We start from the raw sequence: 20,186 nt of genomic DNA on the forward strand, positions 1-20,186 counted from the left end.
CATCTGGTCTCTTTTTTTTCTTCCTTGCCAGATATCGCATGTACAGAAAGAGTCAGACCACTGGCTTCCCGTCCCTTATCACCATTTTCTCCGCACCCAACTACCTTGACGTCTACAACAACAAAGGTAAGCTTTTTAAGTACCAACACGCACGGTTTTGAATCAATCCTTTGCCTCTGCAAACAAGCTCATTTGGCACTGCCACCCGACCGAGTCAGTACTTTCCCTACCCACACCACCTCCTGATCCTGATCCTGATCCTGATCCACGTCCTTTGGCTTCGCAGGTGTGGTTATTTGATCAGAGATTACTTCGCTATTAACAGTGTCCACACATTTTGACCTTTCACCATTATATTCCGCTTATATCAAGTCTGTGTACAGGCATATCAAGCTGTGGTTTATTCTTTGAATGATACATATTAATATAAACATGATTTTGTTTATTATTATTATTGCAATGCATTGATTTTCAGTTAGGTTACTGCACAGTCATAGCTATAAATGCAATGATAATAATAATTGGCACAATAATTTATTTTGGTATTTTGGTTTTCTGCCTTGGTGTTCTTATTTTTGGCTTTCCGGTGCATCCCTAGTAGAGTTACATTGTATATGTGAAAAGAGTCACAAACTGTTGCAAAATACAATCATTTTGAACCTTTTTGAAGTGATTTCCTCAGCTTTTCTTAGCTGCATTGGCTCGCCGTCTATTTAATTTTGACGGGACCAGCTAGCCAATCAAGTCCTATCCTATCAGTCATGTGGGTGGAGTCCACTGATTGAATCAAAGCCTCAGTAATAAAACATCCGGCTTTTCGCATCTTGCCCGGAACCCTGTAAGCACAGCCGCTGAATGATGGGCAATCTGGTGTGCACATAAATCCTCCAAGGGGAGGGGAAGGCATCGCTAGCTCCCATCAATCCAGCACTGGGAGTCGGCCTGATAGATCAATGAGACTTTTCCACATGGAGTTAAATGGGGTCACATCAGCTGTTAATATAAGGATGAGGCAACTGGGGAAAACTTAGGGGAAAAAAATATTATACGCTGAAGTAAAGGTGGTTTGGCTTTATGGTGCTGCCCAGTCCGTTTGCTTTGCCTTTTTGCACAATTCCCATTCTTGCTGGAGATTTTGGGCGCTGACTTAGCGGTCCGTCAATGCTCTGACCCCTGCATCTCCTATCCCTCACTTACATCTTCTAAGATGAGCTGTCAGGGAAGCAGCAGCAGCAGTGATTTTGCACTTTTTAGTCTTTGGAGTAAAGACTGCTGTGGAGTAGAGCGGTGTGGGGGTGGGGGACTTGGCAATATTGCTTGAGGTTTTAAATTAACGGAATTTTTTCTGCTGCATGGTCATTGACTGCACCCGAAAGCTAATGGTTTTGTTTCTTGGCCATAATAAAAGCGAAAACCACGCAAGTGTCCGGTGTTGACGGCGATCATTTCTCTCTTTTTCCCCTCTGGTGATCTGTGGGTTTAGGTTTAAACCCTTGGAAGTTTACATAAGAAAAAAAAAAAAAAAAGAGTTGTTTTTTTTCTCTCTAGTTTTTTGTATGTCTGTGTACCAAAAATCCCAGACCAAAAAAAAGGAGCAGTCTGTCCCTCATTTCCATGCAATGCTTGCCATACGTTCATCTGCCAAACTAAATTTCAACATTCAGAGGGAGCTGAATAATATATGTAAATAAACCAGTGGTGTACCAAGTTACATGGCACTCATTGAAGGCAGACGCTTTCCCTTCCTCTTTCCCTTTCCCATATCTCTCCTGCTTGCTTCTTTTGTTTTGTCTTGTTTCAACTTTTTTGTGGCCTATTTTTGCACTACTCTCCAAAATGTAATAATGGAATTAGGGGACGGCGTGGCGCAGTGGGAGAGTGGCCGTGCGCAACCCGAGAGGCCCTGGTTCAAATCCCACCTAGTACCAACCTCGTCACGTCCGTTGTGTCCTGAGCAAGACACTTCACCCTTGCTCCTGATGGGTGCTGGTTGGCGCCTTGCATGGCAGCTCCCTCCATCAGTGTGTGAATGTGTGTGTGAATGGGTAAATGTGGAAGTAGTGTCAAAGCGCTTTGAGTACCTTGAAGGTAGAAAAGCGCTATACAAGTACAACCCATTTATCATTTAATTGATCATCTGGCCTCCTTAACGAACCTGACAAGATCTCGGATTTGGGGGAACCTACAAACCCCGTTTCCATATGAGTTGGGAACTTGTGTTAAATGTAAATAAACGGAATACAATAAATTTGCAAATCATTTTCAACCCATATTCAGTTGAATATGCTACAAAGACAACATATTTGATGTTCAAAATGATGAAAAAAAAATAATTTGCAAATAATCATTAACTTTAGAATTTGATGCCAGCAACACGTGACAAAGAAGTTGAGAAAAGTGGCAATAAATACTGATAAAGTTGAGAAATTCTCATGAAACACTTATTTGGAACATCCCACAGGTGTGCAGGCTAATTGGGAACAGGTGGGTGCCATGATTGGGTATAAAAGCAGCTTCAATGAAATGCTAAGTATTTCACAAACAAGGATGGGGCGAGCTGTCGTATTTTACGCTTCATAACGCGCCACACATTTTCGATGGGAGACAGGTCTGGACTGCAGGCGGGCCAGGAAAGTACTCGCACTCTTTTACTACGAAACCATGCTGTTATAACAAGTGGCTTAGCAATGTCTTGCTCAAATAAGAAAGGGGCGTCCTTGATAACGTTGCATGGATGACAACATATGTTGCTCCAAAACCTGTGTGGACCTTTCAGCATTAATGGTGCCTTCACAGATGTATAAGTTACCCATGCCTTGGGCACTAATACACCCCTATACCATCACAGATGCTGGCTTTTGAACTTTGCGCCTATAACAATCCGAATGGCTATTTTCCTCTTTGTTCTGGAAGACACCACGTCCTCTGTTTCCAAATATAATTTGAAATGTGGACTCATCAGACCACAGAACACCTTTCCACTTTGCATCAGTCCATCTTAGGTGAGCTCGGGCCCAGCCAAGCCAGCGGCGTTTCAGGATATTCTTGATAAATGGGTTTGGCTTTGCATAGTAGAGTTTTAACTTGCACTTACAGATGTAGCAACCAGCTGTAGTTACTGACTGTGGTTTTATGAAGTGTTCCTGAGCCCATGTGGTGATATCCTCTACACACTGATGTCGGTTTTTGATGCAGTACCGCCTGAGGGATCAACAGTCCGTAATATCATCGCTTACGTGCAGTGATTTCTCCAGATTCTCTGAACCTTTTGATGATTTTAAGGACCTTAGATGGTAAAATCCCTAAATTCCTTGCAATAGTTGGTTGAGAAATGTTGTTCTAAAACTGTTTGACAATTTGCTTACAAAGTGGTGACCCTCACCCCATCCTGGTTTGTGAATGACTTAGCATTTCATGGAAGCTGCTTTTATACCCAATCATGGCACCCACCTGTTCCCAATTAGCCTGCACACCTGTGGGATGTTCCAAATAAGTGTTTGATGAGCATTCCTCAATTTTATCAGTATTTATTGCCACCTTTCCCAACCTCTTTGTCACGTGTTTCTGGCATCAAATCCTAAAGTTAATGATTATTTGCACAAAAATGTTTTTTTATCAGTTTGAACGTCAAATGTGTTGTCTTTGTAGCATATTCAACTGAATATGGGTTGAAAATTATTTGCAAATCATTGTTTCTGTTTATATTTACATTTAACACAATTTCCCAACTCATATGGGAACGGGGTTTTTACTTGTCCTGACGTAATGGTTGTTGTTGGGCACACGATGGACTCTTGGTAGAAGCAGAGTGCCGCATGCCTGGCAACCCTTTCGGTTGATGACGTTAAAGATAACTACTTAATCGGTAACATGATAACAGGACATCTGCTGATTGGAGTAAGCATTGCCCGCACATTAAACTTTTTTTTTTCTACACTGGCTCAGATTTCTGCTCTATGTTTAAACATCCATCCATCCATCCATTTTCTACCGCTTATTCCCTTTCGGGGTCACGGGGGGCGCTGGCGCCTATCTCAGCTACAATCGGGCAGAAGGCGGGGTACACCCTGGACAAGTCGCCACCTCATCGCAGGGCCAACACAGATAGACAGACAACATTCACACTCATATTCACACACTAGGGCCAATTTAGTGTTGCCAATCAACCTATCCCCAGGTGCATGTCTTTGGAGGTGGGAGGAAGCCGGAGTGCCCGGAGGGAACCCACGCATTCACGGGGAGAACATGCAAACTCCACACAGAAAGATCCCGAGCCTGGATTTGAACCCAGGACTGCAGGACCTTCGTATTGTGAGGCAGACGCACTAACCCCTCTGCCACCGTGAAGCCCCATGAACATACAGTGTTATATTTGTGGCAAAAAGGCAACCAATCAGAGAACTGGACAAATATACCCCTAACCCTACGGTTTATTTATTGGATTTTGGCGCACCACCATGAATTTACCATGAATTGATTAACGTGGACCCCGACTTAAATAAGTAGAAAAATGTATTCGAGTGTTACCATTTAGTGGTCAATTGTACGGAATATGTACTGAACTGGGCAATCTACTAATAATAGTTTCAACCAATCAATCAAAACCAAAGCAAGATATATGCCACATCTTAAAAATACGATATTATTTCAACATGATTTTTTTTTTTTCATTAAAACCAATTTAAAGGAGCCATATGTAATAATGTGGCCAGAGATGGTACTGCAATCAGGGTCACCCGTGCCTGTGGGGTTTTCTTCGGATACTCCAGCTTCCTCCAACATTCTAAAAATTTGCATTTTAGGTTAAATATGCACGTTAAGTTAAATGGAGACTCTAAATTGTCCATGGGTATAAATGTGAGCGTGAATGTTTGTCTATATGTACCCTGCGATTGGCCCTGCTAAGTTTTGTTAGCCTGTCTATGAGCGAGTCCATTGTACGTTAGCATCAAGCTAGCGGCATTAGTCGAGCCAACCTTCATCCTGTTTTGTATTCCTTTTTTCAGTTTATTCCAAACGGTGTTGTTGATTTAACGTGACTCCTGCATGTATGTGCACTCAATGTGTGTATTGATGTACTTTTACCAGTGTGCTCTGCTTAGTTTTACATTAACTTCATTGTGGAGAATATCCAATCCAATCCAATCCACTTTATTTATATAGCACATTTAAACAACAAAATGTTTCCAAAGTGCTGCACAACAATATTAAAAACAACATTCAAATACTATCCTGAGCTCCACCAATGACTGAATAAAAACAAAAAATAAAAATAAGTAATAATAAATAAATACATATAAAACCAATATAAAATAAATGTGATTAAAAATAATTTTAAGGGTGAAACCAATTAAAACAGTAAATACAAATCAAAATTTTAAAACATAGAGGGCAACGGAGGACCACACAACTCACGTACTGTTAAAGGCCAGAGAATAAAAATGGGTCTTAAGAGGAGACTTAAAACACTCCACTGTGGAAGCAGTTCGAATATGGAGAGGCAGAGTGTTCCAGAGCTTAGCACAGAGAAGGCCCCGTCTCCCCTAGTTTTAAGTCTGGTCTTGGGCACCACGAGGTGGAGCTGGCTCTCGGACCTCAGAGAGCGCGCAGGATTGTAAATTTGGATGAGTTCCGAGATATAATGAGGTGCCAGTCCATGTACAGCTTTAAACACAAAGAGCAAGGTTTTAGAATCAGTTATGAAACGAACAGGGAGCCAGTGCAAACTCTCAAGGATATGGGTTTTATGCTGGTGTTTTCTGGCCCCTGTTAAAAGTCGTGCTGCCGTGTTCTGGACTAACTGCAACCGGGAGAGAGCTTTTTGGCTAATGCCAGCATAAAGTGCATTGCAGTAGTCCAGGCGACTTGAAATAAAAGCATGCACGACTTGTTCAAAAAAGGTTAAAACATAAAAACGACTTTACTTTTGCTAAAAGACAAAGATGATAAAAACACGATTTTAAAACGCCATTGACTTGTTTGTCAAGTCTAAAAACGCGATATACAGTGCCGTCAAGGCTGGTGACCTTTGTATGCACATAATTTTGCAATGGTCCCAAGTCAGTGAGGGCCGGACCATCCATCCGTCCATCCATTTCCTACCGCTTGTTCCTTTCCGGGTTGGGGGGGAGTGTGCTGGAGCCTATCTCAGCTGCATTCAGGCGGAAGGCGGGGTACACCCCGGACAAGTCGCCACCTCATCGCAGGGCGAGGGCCGGACCAAAAACAAAAATTTCAGTTTTTCCCTCATTCATTATTAAAAAATTCTGGGCTAACCAAGCCTTGACGTCGCATAGACAGTTGAAAAGGAGTGTCACGGGGGCATGGCCTTTTGAAATCGGCATATAGATTTGTCAGTCGTCCGCATAAAAGTGATAAGACACTCCATGCCTTTTAAATATCTCTCTAAGAGGGAGGAGATATAGAGCGGACAGGATGGGGCCTAGAATAGATCCCTGGGGGACACCACAGTAAAGCGGAGCAGAAGAAGAGGTGGCGTCCCCCAGCCTGAAGGAGAAGGACCTTTCTGACAGGTGGATCTGAACCACTCTAATGCAGTCCCCTAATGCCCACACAGTCTGTCAGGCGCTCTAAAAAAATTGTGTGGTCAACTGTGTCAAAGGCAGCTGTAAGATCTAATATCATTAATAAGTTATTTTCTTCATACTTAATTCAAAAGACCGTATTTTTCGGAGTATAAGTCGCTCCGGAGTATAAGTTGCACCTGCCGAAAATGCATAATAAAGAAAGAAAAAAACATATATAAGTCGCACTGGAGTATAAGTCGCATTTTTTGTAGAAATTTATTTGATAAAACCCAACACCAAGAATAGACATTTGAAAGGCAACTTAAAATAAATAAAGAATAGTGAACAACAGGCTGAATAAGTGTACGTTATATGACGCATAAATAACCAACTGAGAAGGTGCCTGGTATGTTAACGTAACATATTATGGTAAGAGTCATTCAAATAACTATAACATATAGAACATGCTATACGTTTACATAACAATCTCTCACTCTAAATTGCTAAATCCGATGAAATCTTATACGTGTAGTCTCTTATGTGAATGAACTAAATCATATTATTTGATATTTTACGGTAATGTGTTAATAATTTCACACATAAGTCGCTGCTGAATATAAGTCCCACTCCCGGCCAAACTATGAAAAAAACTGCAACATATAGTCCGAAAAATACGGTAATTAAATTTCAACATTCAAGGAGGGCAGTGTATACCTTTTATAAAAAAAAACAACAACAATGGAAAAATTGAGAAAATCAATATAATAAAAACATATGGTATTACTAATATTCTTAAATAAACATAAAACATTTGTTTTGCCTTTTTAAAGAAAGTGGATGCATCATTGCCAATCAAAATGATCACAAAGTCATATACATGATGATGTCATTGACTACGCTCCCCAACCCCTGGATTTGATATTGTATCGGGCAACATGCAAGTAATACCTAACCCAGGGGTCGGGAACCTTTTTGGCTGAGAGACCCATACAAGCCAAATATTTCTAAAAGTATTTCCGTGAGAGCCATATATATTTTTTTTAACACTGAATACAACTACATGCGTGCATTTTAAGAAAGATCAAAATTTTTAGACTATAATACGTCTCTTATTATTTTTAATAACACTGTTATTCTGAGGCTAACCAAAAATGAATACAATTTTTCCGAGCATTAATCCGACTTCTTGAACAGGTGCGGTAGAAACCGGATAGATTGATGAAAATGCATGAAAATGGTTTGTATTTTTAACGTTATTTTTGGCACTGTGATTACCAGCTGAATTATTCATTACTTATCGTGTTAAGCAATGTCAGCTAAGATTTATCTGAGAGCCAGGTGCAGTCATCAAAAGAGCCACATCTGGCTCTAGAGCCATAGGTTCCCTACCCCTGACCTAACCCTTGTTTTCGAGAAAGCAGACCTGTTTGGTTACTTTCCCCCGTGTTACCAATGGGTGATAGGTATGCTCAGAGGAAGGGGAGTGCTGCATTTTCATTGGCTGGCGGCAGCTGGAAGGGAGAGAATGACAGATGCTGGTGCGGGGATGACGCCAGAGCAGTAGGGGGATTCATCCCAGCCTCTGTAAAGAGTGTTCCCTGCTACAGATGTCTGCCCATCTGTTATCACTCTGCCCATTAGCGGGCTTCCCTTTCTTTTCCTGCGGCCATGTTTGGATGAGTAACAATGTGTTGCGTGAATGGCATTTGTGGTGCCTCCCTATGGAGTGTCATCAAAATGCTCTGGAAGACATGCAAACATGGATGTCATTTTTATAGTTTTACACCAGTAATCATTAAACAAATGTTTAATGAGGATCAGACATTTAATTTCTCGTTTGCTATGATGTTTTGCTTGATTGTGGCCATGTTTTAGCTAATGTTCAGATTTTACACAAGGGTTTGTCGGCCCCCTAATTGTGTGTTCCAAATGAATGCCAGGGGTTATGTTCAAACTTAGGAGACCAGGCACCGCTCAACATGTTGATACCATCCTGACAGTGAAGCAAGGTGGTGGCAGTTTTAGGCTGTAGAGATGGTTTTCAGCGTCAGAAATAGGAGCCCAGTCAGCATAGATAATGGTACAAAATGTGGATCGTTATGTTATTTAAAAAATATATATGTTTTGTTTTAATGTATTTTCTGTAAGAGAACAAACATGAAACAAACTTTCCTAATTGTTAGAAATCCTACTGTTTATGTTATACATGCTTCACTGATAAAAGTGTTTGGCTAGAAACGTTTTGTCCTACTAATTTCAGCGATCCTTGAACTCATCGTAGTTTGTTTGCATGTACAACTTTCTCCGATGCTGCCACAAAAAGACGTGTTTGATACCACTCCTTCTCTGTCTCATTTTGTCCACCAAACATGTTATACTGTGCGTCAATGCACAAAGGTGAGCTTTGTTGATGTTATTGACAATTTGAGTGTTAATCAGGCATATTTGGTCAGAGCATGACAGCAAGCTAATCGATGCTAAAATGCTATTTAGGCTAGTTGTATGTACATAATGCATCATTATGCCTCGTTTGTAGCTATATTTGAGGTAATTTATTTCCTTTACTTATGTCCTCTGTGTATTTAATTTATATTTGCATGTCTCATGACACATTACCTGTAGCACCTGGGGATAGGTTGATTGGCAACACTAAATGGTCCCTAGTGTCTGAATGTGAGTGAATGTTGTCTGTCTATCTGTGTTGGTCCTGTGATGAGGTGGCGACTTGTCCAGGGTGTATACTGCCTTCCGCCCGATTGTAGCTGAGAGGCACCAGCGCCCCCCGTGACCCCAAAGGGAATAAGCGGTTAGAGAATGGATGGATGAAATATTGGCTGCATTTCTCATAGTTTGTGTGCCATGTTGTTCCAGACCACAGCAAACATTACCCCGATTGCAAAGATTGTAATAAATCTATTAGAAGAAGACAGCCGGCCGTTTTCTTTAACTTAGACACACACATCTATATACCTTTGGCCAATATAAGCCAGGAAGTTCCAGGAGTTATCTCATCCTGTGGGAAGCCTCAATTTTACTGATGATTTCCAATTTTGCAAAAATGTGTAGAAAAAAAAATCCAATACATTTCTGTCAACGAAGATTTCGTCAGCCTTTAATAGTAGGCTAAGATAGCTAATATAGACACTTACATCATGTGTACCATTTATTTAAGGCTTTTCATTTTTTGCGGCTCCAGACAAATTTTTATTTGTATTTTTTTGGTCCAGTATTGCTCTTTCAACATTTTGGTTTGCGGACCCATGTGCTAGTACAGTGGTTCTCAACCTTTTTTCAGTGACGTATCCCCTGTGAATATTTTTTTAATTCAAGTACCCCCTAATCAGAGCAAAGCCTTTTTGGTTGAAAAAAATACGTAAAATACAGCATTTGGTCATCAGTTTCTGATTTTTTAAGTTGCATAACAGTGCAAAATATTGCTCATTGTAGGGGTCTTTCTTGAACTATTTGGAAAAAAAAGATATAAAAATAACTAAAAACTTGTTGAAAAATAAACAAGTGATTCAATTATAAATAAAGATTTCGACACATAGAAGTAATCATCAACTTAAAGTGCCCTCTTTGGGGATTGTAATAGAGATCCATCTGGATTCATTAACTTAATTCTTAACATTTCTTCACATAAAAATAAATCTTTAACATCAATATTTATGGAACATCTCCACAAAAAATCTAGCTGTCAACACTGAATATTGTATTGTTGCATTTCTTTTCACAGTTTATGAACTTACATTCATATTTTGTTGAATTATTATTCAACAAATATATTTATAAAAGTTTTTCAATTGTTGCTATTTTTTAGAATATTTATAAAAAATCTCACGTACCCTTTGGCATACCTTCAAGTACCCCCAGGGGTACGCGTACCCCCATTGTAGAACCACTGTGCTAGTACACCAATTGAGGAAAGGGATTTGATTTTTATATTATGATTCATTTCATCGTCTGATAGATTAAAAATTAACACCAAAGGGAGCATTTAAAATTCTGCCAGACTCAATTCCACGTATTTGACCGATGAACATTATCGCTTCAGTTATTTGGAAAGCATAAATAACGAGAAATGAAGAGAGAATACTACTAAGTGTAAAAAAATAGAACAATCTGATTTTTTCTCTACATGCGACCTGCAAGCTGGGCCAAGATACCAGGAATCTCCCCCGTAGCAGCTGTATTAAAGACTATGGCCGTTACCGGGGAAATAGGCTAAAGGCACTCCCTTATGAATAATTAATGAGTAGGCGTCATCTCTGTGTTGCCTTGGCAGCAGTCTTGGCCTCAGTACCCCCGCTCCTTACGTCCCTGTTGTTGTCAGCTCAGCAGAGACACTTAGTGGTCGTGGCTGTCATGCCCTGTTGACTTTAGTTTGCAGCCACGGGCCCTCCTACTGAGAATTTGTTTTTACAGCATCCAAGATAAACAGCATTTGTTTAGTGCAGTGGAGATTGTCGGGTGTTCCTGTTCCTTTTTATCAAGCGAATCCGGTACGAAGGAGTGCTGACCTCCCCCACGCTCCCTCCCTCCTGGCTGCATTCAATCAAGTGCCTTGACGATGTTAATGCTGTATGTAATGTTTATGCAACGGCTGCCCACGCGTGCAATCGCTTCCGTGCGTGCAGCCGCACACACATGCAGTAAATACCCCACAGCACCCTCGCAGGCTCTCGTGCAACATGCTTGTGAAAAAAGCCAGTGCACTTTTGCTTGTGTTTGCGTCACAATCACAACTAGGAAAGTTCCCCCTAGGCAGGATATTTAAGTGTATTGTTTGGCTCATTTTCAGTGGAGGAGTGGGCGTTACTGCAACTTTGGTGTTTTTTTCCCTTTAATTTGACCATCATTATTATGAACATGAGAAAAAAGAGGCACATTTCCCCCAGGGATCAATAAAGTACTTTCTATTCCAGGGGTCGGCAACCTTTACCTCTCAAAGAGCCATTTTGACCTGTTTCACAAATTACAGAAGACAAAGGGAGCCGCAATCATTCTCGTAAATATCTGCTGGTGGTCACCCATATGACAGTAATAAGGCCGTGCCATCAAGCCATTGCCTTTGACGCCGTCTACAACATGTACAGACAGCTTTGCCAGTACAGTAACATGTTGTATGTGGCTTCCGCAGATACACGTACACGACTGTAAGGCATACTGGGTGACACAGAGTACACTGAAGGTTGTGATATAAACAATTTTAACACTCTTACTAATATGCACCACACTGTGAAACCACACCAAACAAAAATGACAAACACATTTCTGGAGAACATCCGCACTGTAACACATTATAAACGCAACATAACAATTACCCAGAATGCTATGTATCCATGACTCTTTCAGGTTATATTATACACCCCGCTAGCACCAAAACCCGCTCCCCCCCCCTTTCGTGCGTCAGTTGAGGTGGGCGGGGATGTATAATATAGTCAGGTATAGTCATGGATGCAAAGGATTCTGGGTATTTGTTGTGTTGCGTTTATGTTGTGTTACTGTGAGGATGTTCTCCCGAAATGTGTTTGTCGTTCTTGTTTGGTGTGGGTTCACAGTGTGGTGCTTACTAATACGAGTGTTAAAGTTATTTATATCACAACCTTCAGAGTACTCTGTGTCACCCAGTATGCCTTGCAGTCGTGTGCATGTATCTGCGGAAGCCACATACAACATGTTACTGGACTGGCAAGATGTCTGTACATGTTGTAGAAGGCGTTAAAGGCAATGGCTCCATGGCACGCCCTTATTACTGTTTTATGGGTGACCACCAGCATCATCTTCGAGAGTGATTGCGGCTCCAATTGTCTTCTTTATTTTGTGAAACGCGTCAAAATGTAGAGGGCGCTAAATGTAAAACCATCACGGCACGCCCTCAATACTATTGTCCGAGTGAAAATCGAAGAATGTTGACCCCGGCTAATGTCCGGAAGAGGCTCCGAGAACCGGAATTCCCCCGTAACAATCGGGGGGGGCCGGCGATTGTGCAGCTGAGCCACATCAGAGTGGCCAAAGAGCCGCATGCGGCTCCGGAGCCGCGGGTTGCCGACCCCTGTTCTATTCTATTATATTCCATTCTAAATGTTTTAATAATATTTTTCTGCACTTTATGACCATTTTAACAATATATAAATCCAACAATATAAGACCAGGGGTAGGGAACCTATGCCTCTCGAGCCAGATGTGGCTCTTTTCATGACTGCTTCTGGCTCTCAGATAAATCTTAGCTAACATTGCTTGACACGATAAGTAATGACGGGCAGCACGGTGGGACCGGGGTTAGTGCATGTGCCTCACATTACAAAGGTCCTGAGTAGTCCTGAGTTCAATCCTGGGCTCGGGTTAGCTTCAGAATAACAATAAAATAATAAAAATAATAAATGTATATAATAATAATAAACAATAATAATAATAAATAATAATGTGTTAGTATTTATATTTGTTTTTTATATATTTATTATATATATTAAATATATTCTTATAAATAACTATTTATATATGTGTTATTATTATTATTAATGTTATTTATATATTTTATATATTTATGTTATATGTTTATCTATAAATAGTAATAATTATTCAAAATAAAAAGAATAAGAGACTTATTACACTCTAAAAATGTTGGTAAAAATGCATTCATTTAGTTGTAATTAGTGCTAAAAAGTATAGTATGGCTCTCAAGCAATTACATTTTAAAATATTTGGCTTTCATTGCTCTCCCGACCCCTGATATAAGACTATAAACAATATGAACAAAATAAAGGAGTTACCCGTGTTCCTTTACCCATTTTAACTACCGATAATTGTTTAATCTAAATAAATGGACAAAAGTATATACTGCCATTTGCTTTCGTCATTCAAATCTTTTGTTTTGGTTTGTTTTTCCCAAATCCCACCAGTGTCTATTTTTGTTTGTAGGCAACATACAAATATGACCATTTAGATTAGATTAGATTAGATAGTACTTTATTTATTCCGTCAGGAGAGTTCCTTCAGGAAAATTACAATTTTCAGCACAATCCCATTCAAGATCAGACAAACATTACAGGGAGACAGAACAGGATCACTGACGGGGCTGCCGGCTTCCAGCGCCCCTTACCACAAAAAAAAGATGACATACAGGTAAACAAGGGGACGTGGGGGGGGGGGGGGGGAGAAAAAAATAGAAGATTAAAATAAAACAAAAAATCGGTCTTAGCCTAGGCCCTGGAGTGGGGGTGCAGACTGAGGCCAAGGGAAAAGAACAACTCATAGCCATAGTACACATCCCTCTTACATGTGTGGAAGAGGGAAACATCAAACATCAAAGAACACAGAGGACATTAAAGACATTAAAGCAGCAGATACAACCAGACACTTCTACATACAGCTATGAATAAAAAGTAAAAGAAACATATCCACTGTGGTGGCCTCTGCGGTGTTCCACGCCATTGTCCGCTGGGGTGGAGGGAGCATGGCCAGAGACAGAAGCAGATCCAACAAAGCAACCAAGACAGCCGACTCCACTCTTGGCCAATGTCCAGTCCGCATGGATGAGCGAGGATACGTCCAAGGTGACTGAGGTGTCCGACACCTGCTCACCCAGTCAAGACACCGTGGAGCCTCTCCGTCCCAGCGCTCAGTGCTAGCTCCGCAGCCCTGTCCCCTCATCCGCATCTCCTCCAGTCCCTCCAAACAGACTCCGGTGTGGCAGAGACCCAGCAGCTGGTCTCCATGGCCAAAAGGCTCCCGGGAGGCAGATCCAGAAGTCCACAAAAAAAGCACCACAGAGGTCACGAAAGTGCCACCCCTTGTCACACAGTCCCAAAGGGTCCCGGACCAAAATGCAAAAAAATATAATAAGACATGAAAACAAGAGGGAAACACAAAAGGATGATACAAGAGCACAGAGCTCCTGCCTACAGCAGCCACTACAGCAGCGCCATCTTGGGAAAAAAAACAATGTAACAATAATAACACAATACATGCAAATATTTGTTAAAAAAAAAAAGTAGGCCAAGTATCGTATCAATTGCACTCGTATCGATCCAAAACCGATACTTCCCATGGTATCGATCTGGATCGACCCACTTACTCCTAGTTCAGTGACTACACACACAAACAAAGTTAGCTGGATGTGTGTTTTGACCCTTGTTTTGTGTCACGGCCGAAGTTCTTGGGAGTTGGTTGCTATTTCCGATCTGGGAAGGGCGGAGGAGCGGGTGCCGGGGCAGGAAAGTCCCCCACGGTGACCCAGTGGTGGTGTCCGTTTACGCCCCGATCTGGGACCGTTTGTCTGGCAGCGTGGATATATTTATGCTTGGCATCTCTCCTATGCTCCTCAGCACCTTCTTAATCACAGCCGAGGTCACATATGTCTCTACTTCAACATGCTGGAAAGTGAACGGCGCTATTTCCGACAAAGAGATTTAGTTGTGAGTGTAATACTGATGTATTGTCTGCCTTTTTTTTTTTTAAATATGCAAGATATAACCCATCAACCTTGTCAAGACACCGACTCTTAACCATTCCCATTAGCAGCTTCTACATAATTTATAAAAGTTCCTGAATAATTTAAATTCAACCATGCAGACAGACATACAATAGTAGTCTCCTATAGGTGAGCTACATAAGAAAATAACTGCTGGGTTCTGTAATTAATGACGGATCAAAAAATAACTGCTGATGTAGTTGATTATGTATTATAGTGCATCCAGAAAATATTCACAGTGTTTCAGAGAAATAGAATTCTCTGGACTGTTGAATGCTAGGCGTTATGTTCGAACTTAGGAAACCAGGCACCGCTCATCATCAAGCTAATACCAGCCCGACAGTGAAGCGTGGTGGTGGCAGCATCATGCTGTGGGGGTGTTTTTTCAGAAATAAGAGACGAGTCAGGATAGAGGGAAAGACGAATGCAGCAATGTAGAGATATCCTGGATGAAAACTTTCTCCAGAGCACTCTTGAACTTAGACTTGGGTGGCGGTTCATCTTTCAGCAGGACAAAGACCCGAATCACACAACCAAGATATCAAAGGAATAGCTTCACACGGCAAAAACTGAAATCTAAGTAAGATTAAGGTTGATATTTGCTTATTTTCTGTCTGATAAGATAATTTTTCTCAATAAGCAGACTTTATGTTAGTGTTTTACTTGTTGTAAGTGTTTTGGTCCTAAATTATCTCAATAAGATATTACAGCTTATTGCTGAGATTTTATAACCTGTACTGAGTAAAACATGCTTCAAACTAGAATATCAACTGTTGCAAAGCTGTGTCATCAACACTCACAAGTAAAAAAACTACTTTTTTAAAGTGATAACTTCTTATTTTAAGCACGTAAAAAAATCATGACTTTGACACAATTGTGTCTCATATTAAAACAGATGACAGCCAAATGGAATTTGCTGTTTTATTTGCAATGAAACAAGAGAAAATAAGTACTCATATAGTAGTACAGTTGTTATTAGTGAGAATATACTTATTTTAAGGTATTTTTGGGTTCATTGAGGTTAGCTAATTTTACTTGTTTTGGAAAGTCTTGACAAGCCAAATTTTTGTATTTTTTGTCTTGTTTTTGAACACTGACTTTTTGCAGTGCAGGACAACTCTTTAAATGTCCTTGAGTGGTCCAGCCAGAGGCCAGACTTGAATGTGATTGAACATCTCTGGAGAGAACTGAAAATGACTGTGCACCGACACTTCCCATCCAACCTGATGGAGCTTAGGAGGCGCTGCAAAGAGGAATGGGCAAAACTTGCCAAAGATAGGTGTGCCAATCTTGTGGCACTGTAGTCAAAAGGACTTGAGGCTGTAATTGCTACCAAAGGTGCATCAACAAAAGCATTGAGCAAAGGCTGTGAATACTTATGTATATACGATTTTCATTTTTAATACATTTGCAGAAAGCTCAAAAATAATGTTTTCACACTGTCATTATGGGGTATTGTGTGTAGAATTTTGAGGACAGCATGTTTTCATTTTGGCATAATGTCGTGATCCGTGGCCCGGATCAGGTTTTGTCATTTTCTGTTATTTTTGGAAGTTCTGTTTTGTGCAGCTCTGGGTTTGTTTTGGTTTCTATGGGGATTAATTGGGTTCACCTTCCTCTGGTTGGTGGTCGGCACACTCACCTGCAGTCTACCACTAATCAGAACTTTTTATTCACTTGGCTCGCCACGCTCAGTCTTGCTTCCCTGTTTGCGAATGCAACATTAACATTGGGTATTGATTTTTTTCTTGACTTACGATTCCTGTGCTATGTTTTTTTTGCCTTAGCTTCCGCTTGCCACATCCTTTTTGTTTGTTTCTTGCATGGTGTACTGTGTATGATTTATGGATTAAATCATGTTCCTACCTCACGCTGTCGTCCGGAGTTCTCCGTCTGCAATCTGGGAGGAACGACCCCGCAACAAGCTGTGACCCCCCGCCGTGACATATAAGGCTTTAGCATAACAAAAGGCAGAAAAAGTGAAGCCATGTGAACACTTTCCAGATCCACAGCATGCGTAATCAGCCTCCCGCAGTATTATCTATCTCTGCTTGCACTTTAAAATGTTGCTATGTAACTCGTCTGTGCTGTATTGTTAAGTTAAGTTAAAGTACCAATGATTGTCACACACACACAAGGTGTGGTGAAATGTGTCCTCTGCATTTGACCCGTCCCCTTGACCACCCCTTGGGATGTGAGGGGAGCAGTGGGCAGCAGCGGTGCCGCGCCCGGGAATCATTTATGGTGATTTAACCCCCAATTCCAACCCTTGATGCTGAGTGCCAAGCAGGGAGGCAATGGGTCCCATTTTTTTATAGTCCTTAGTATGACTCGGCTGGTGTTTGAACTCCCAACCTACCGATCTCAGGGCGGACACTCTAACCACTTGTTGATTACATTGAACTCATTAGCGCTATTAATGCTGAAAGAGCACTTTTCTTCTCATCGTTATTACATCATTAATTAGGTTGCTGCTGTGTTGTGCAATATTCTTGTTAATAAACAACCGATTTGAGGAAAAAGGAGCTACTTTTCCTTTTCCACTTTTTTTATCCACTGCAAATTATTAACCGAAGAAAATTAAAGTTGCTATATGTAGTCAGTTGCACTTACTGTCTTTTTTTGTTTTTCTATATGCAAGATATAACCCAGCAACCCTGTCAAGACCCTGACTGTGTATAACACCCACTGGCAGCATCTACATCATTAATAAAGTATCCTGAATAATTCAAAATTCGACCGTGGTACATGGTATACAGGTACAGTGTAGATATTATGTGGTGAGACCAGTGTGGTGTTTGGTTCAATCTGATTAACTCCCGGCCTACCTCAGAGCTCTTTGCTGCCTTGCCTAAAAAATTAAGGATGTGGCACCAGTGGTGTGAAAGGCGGACATGTTTCACCCAAACCTGAATCCATATGCAAAGAAATTTAAGTTTAACCTACTGTTGCATTTAGGAATATACATCCAGTCATAAAAGGCATGAATGTCTTCTTAATTTGAAATATTTTACAAACCCCTTTTCCATATGAGTTGGGAAATTGTGTTAGATGTAAATATAAACGGAATACAATGATTTGCAAATCATTTTCAACCCATATTCAATTGAATGCACTACAAACACAAGATATTTGATGTTCAAACTCATAAACTTTTTTTTTTTTCGCAAATAATAATTAACTTGGAATTTCATGGCTGCAACATGTGCCAAAGTAGTTGGTAATGGGCATGTTCACCACTGTGTTACATCACCTTTTTTTTAACAGCACTCAATAAACGTTTGGGAACTGAGGAGACACATTTTTGAAGCTTTTAAGGTGGAATTCTTTCCAATTCTTGCTTGATGTACAGCTTAAGTTTTTCAACAGTCCGAGGTCTCTGTTGTCGTATTTTAGGCTTCGAAATTTTCAATGGGAGACAAGTCTGGAATACAGGCAGGCCAGTCTAGTACCTGCACTCTTTTACTTTGAAGCAACGCTGTTGTAACACGTGGTGTGGCATTGTCTTGCTGAAATAAGCAGGGGCGTTCATGATAACGTTGCTTGAATGGCAGAATATGTTGCTCCAAAACCTGTATGTACCTTTCAGCATTAATGGTGCCTTCGCAGATGTGTAAGTTACCAATACTTTGTGCACTAATGCACCCACATACCATCACAGATGCTGGCTTTTGAACTTTGCGCCTATAAAAATCCAGATGGTACTTTTCTTCTTTGTTCCCGAGGACACAAATGTCCACAGTTTCCAAAAACAATTTCAAAATATTGACTTGTCAGACCACAGAACACTTTTCCACTTTGCATCAGTCCATCTTAGATGATCTCGAGCCCAGAGAAGCCAGCGGCGTTTCTGGATGTTGTTGATAAATGGCTTTCGCTTGGCATAATAGAGTTGTAACTTGCACTTACAGATGCACTTTGAGGAATGTTGTTCTCAAACTGTTTGACTATTTGTTCACGCAGTTGTGGACAAAGGGGTGTACCTCGCCCCACCCATCCTTTCTTGTGAAAGACTGAGCATTTTTTGGGAAGCTGCTTTTATACCCAATCATGGCACCCACAAGTTCCCAGTTAGCCTGCACACCTGTGGGATGTTCCAAATAATTGTTTGATGAGCATCCCTCAACTTTATCAGTATTTATTGCCACCTTTCACAACTTCTTTGTCACGTCTTGCTGGCATCAAATTCTAAAGTTAATGGTTATTTGCAAAAAAAAAAAAGTTTATCAGTTTGAACATCAAATATGTTTTCTTTGTTGCATATTCAACTGAATATGGGTTGAAAATGATTCGCAAATTATTGTATTCTGAGAATATTTACATCTAACACAATTTCCCAACTCATATGGAACCAGGGTTAGTATTTTGTTTGGGTGTAATGATAACACAACTTTTTTTCATGATTTGTAAAACCAAGAATGTGCTCTCATTTATACATAATTATACATACAGGTTCAAATATATATCATACATACACCCCCACAAATGCCCCAGAGAAGGTTTTTCCTTGACCATCACATGTGCTTCTTGCATAGTTCTGGTCGGATATTGGACCAGTCTTCTTGGCAGGATTGGTATAGATTTCATTTAAAGGTGTCAGCCATCTTCCAGTTTATTTGAGGTGTATGTGGCCGATGAGTAACTACCAACTGCAGTCAATCATGACCACTAACAAAAGAAAGTAACAGGGCTTGGTCATTTTGAAATATCAGTTTGAACGACATTCTGGAGCCTTCAGCACCACTTATTATATCAAATGTGTGTGACTGCATGTGTACAGTATATTGTCACTTTGGGTAGAGAAAATCCACTAAACACTAAAAAAACACATGATTGTGAGCAGAGTTATTGTTTTGTTTTGTTTTGTTTTAAACCACAGACCACAGTCATTAAATCCTGGGGAAAGAAGCGGTTGGCATCCAAAATTAAAAAGACATTCAAGACTATAAACTTCTGCCCGCTTATGTCAACTGTCACAATGTTTTTGTATTTAAGAATTAGCCTCCATCGTTCCTTTTTGTCTTCCCCTCTCCAGCGGCAGTACTGAAATACGAGAACAACGTGATGAACATCCGACAGTTCAACTGCTCGCCTCACCCTTATTGGCTACCCAACTTCATGGACGTCTTTACCTGGTCGCTGCCCTTCGTTGGCGAGAAAGGTCAGCAAGCTTTCATAATTGATTT

General features: G+C 40.6%; 1 protein-coding gene across 6 annotated transcripts in view; it reads left to right on the plus strand.

The window, feature by feature from the left end:
- Nucleotides 1–20,186, plus strand: part of LOC133560773 (protein phosphatase 3 catalytic subunit alpha) — a 217,713-nt gene that overhangs the window by 168,888 nt on the left and 28,639 nt on the right. For all 6 annotated transcript variants that reach the window (XM_061913688.1, XM_061913684.1, XM_061913689.1 and 3 more), the window contains exons 8-9: nucleotides 32–126; nucleotides 20,036–20,161. In XM_061913688.1, the coding sequence (XP_061769672.1) occupies nucleotides 32–126; nucleotides 20,036–20,161 (221 nt within the window). The remainder of the gene's footprint in view (nucleotides 1–31; nucleotides 127–20,035; nucleotides 20,162–20,186) is intronic.

Source organism: Nerophis ophidion, linkage group LG10, assembly GCF_033978795.1.
Source record: "Nerophis ophidion isolate RoL-2023_Sa linkage group LG10, RoL_Noph_v1.0, whole genome shotgun sequence".
Taxonomy (NCBI): Eukaryota; Metazoa; Chordata; class Actinopteri; order Syngnathiformes; family Syngnathidae; genus Nerophis; species Nerophis ophidion.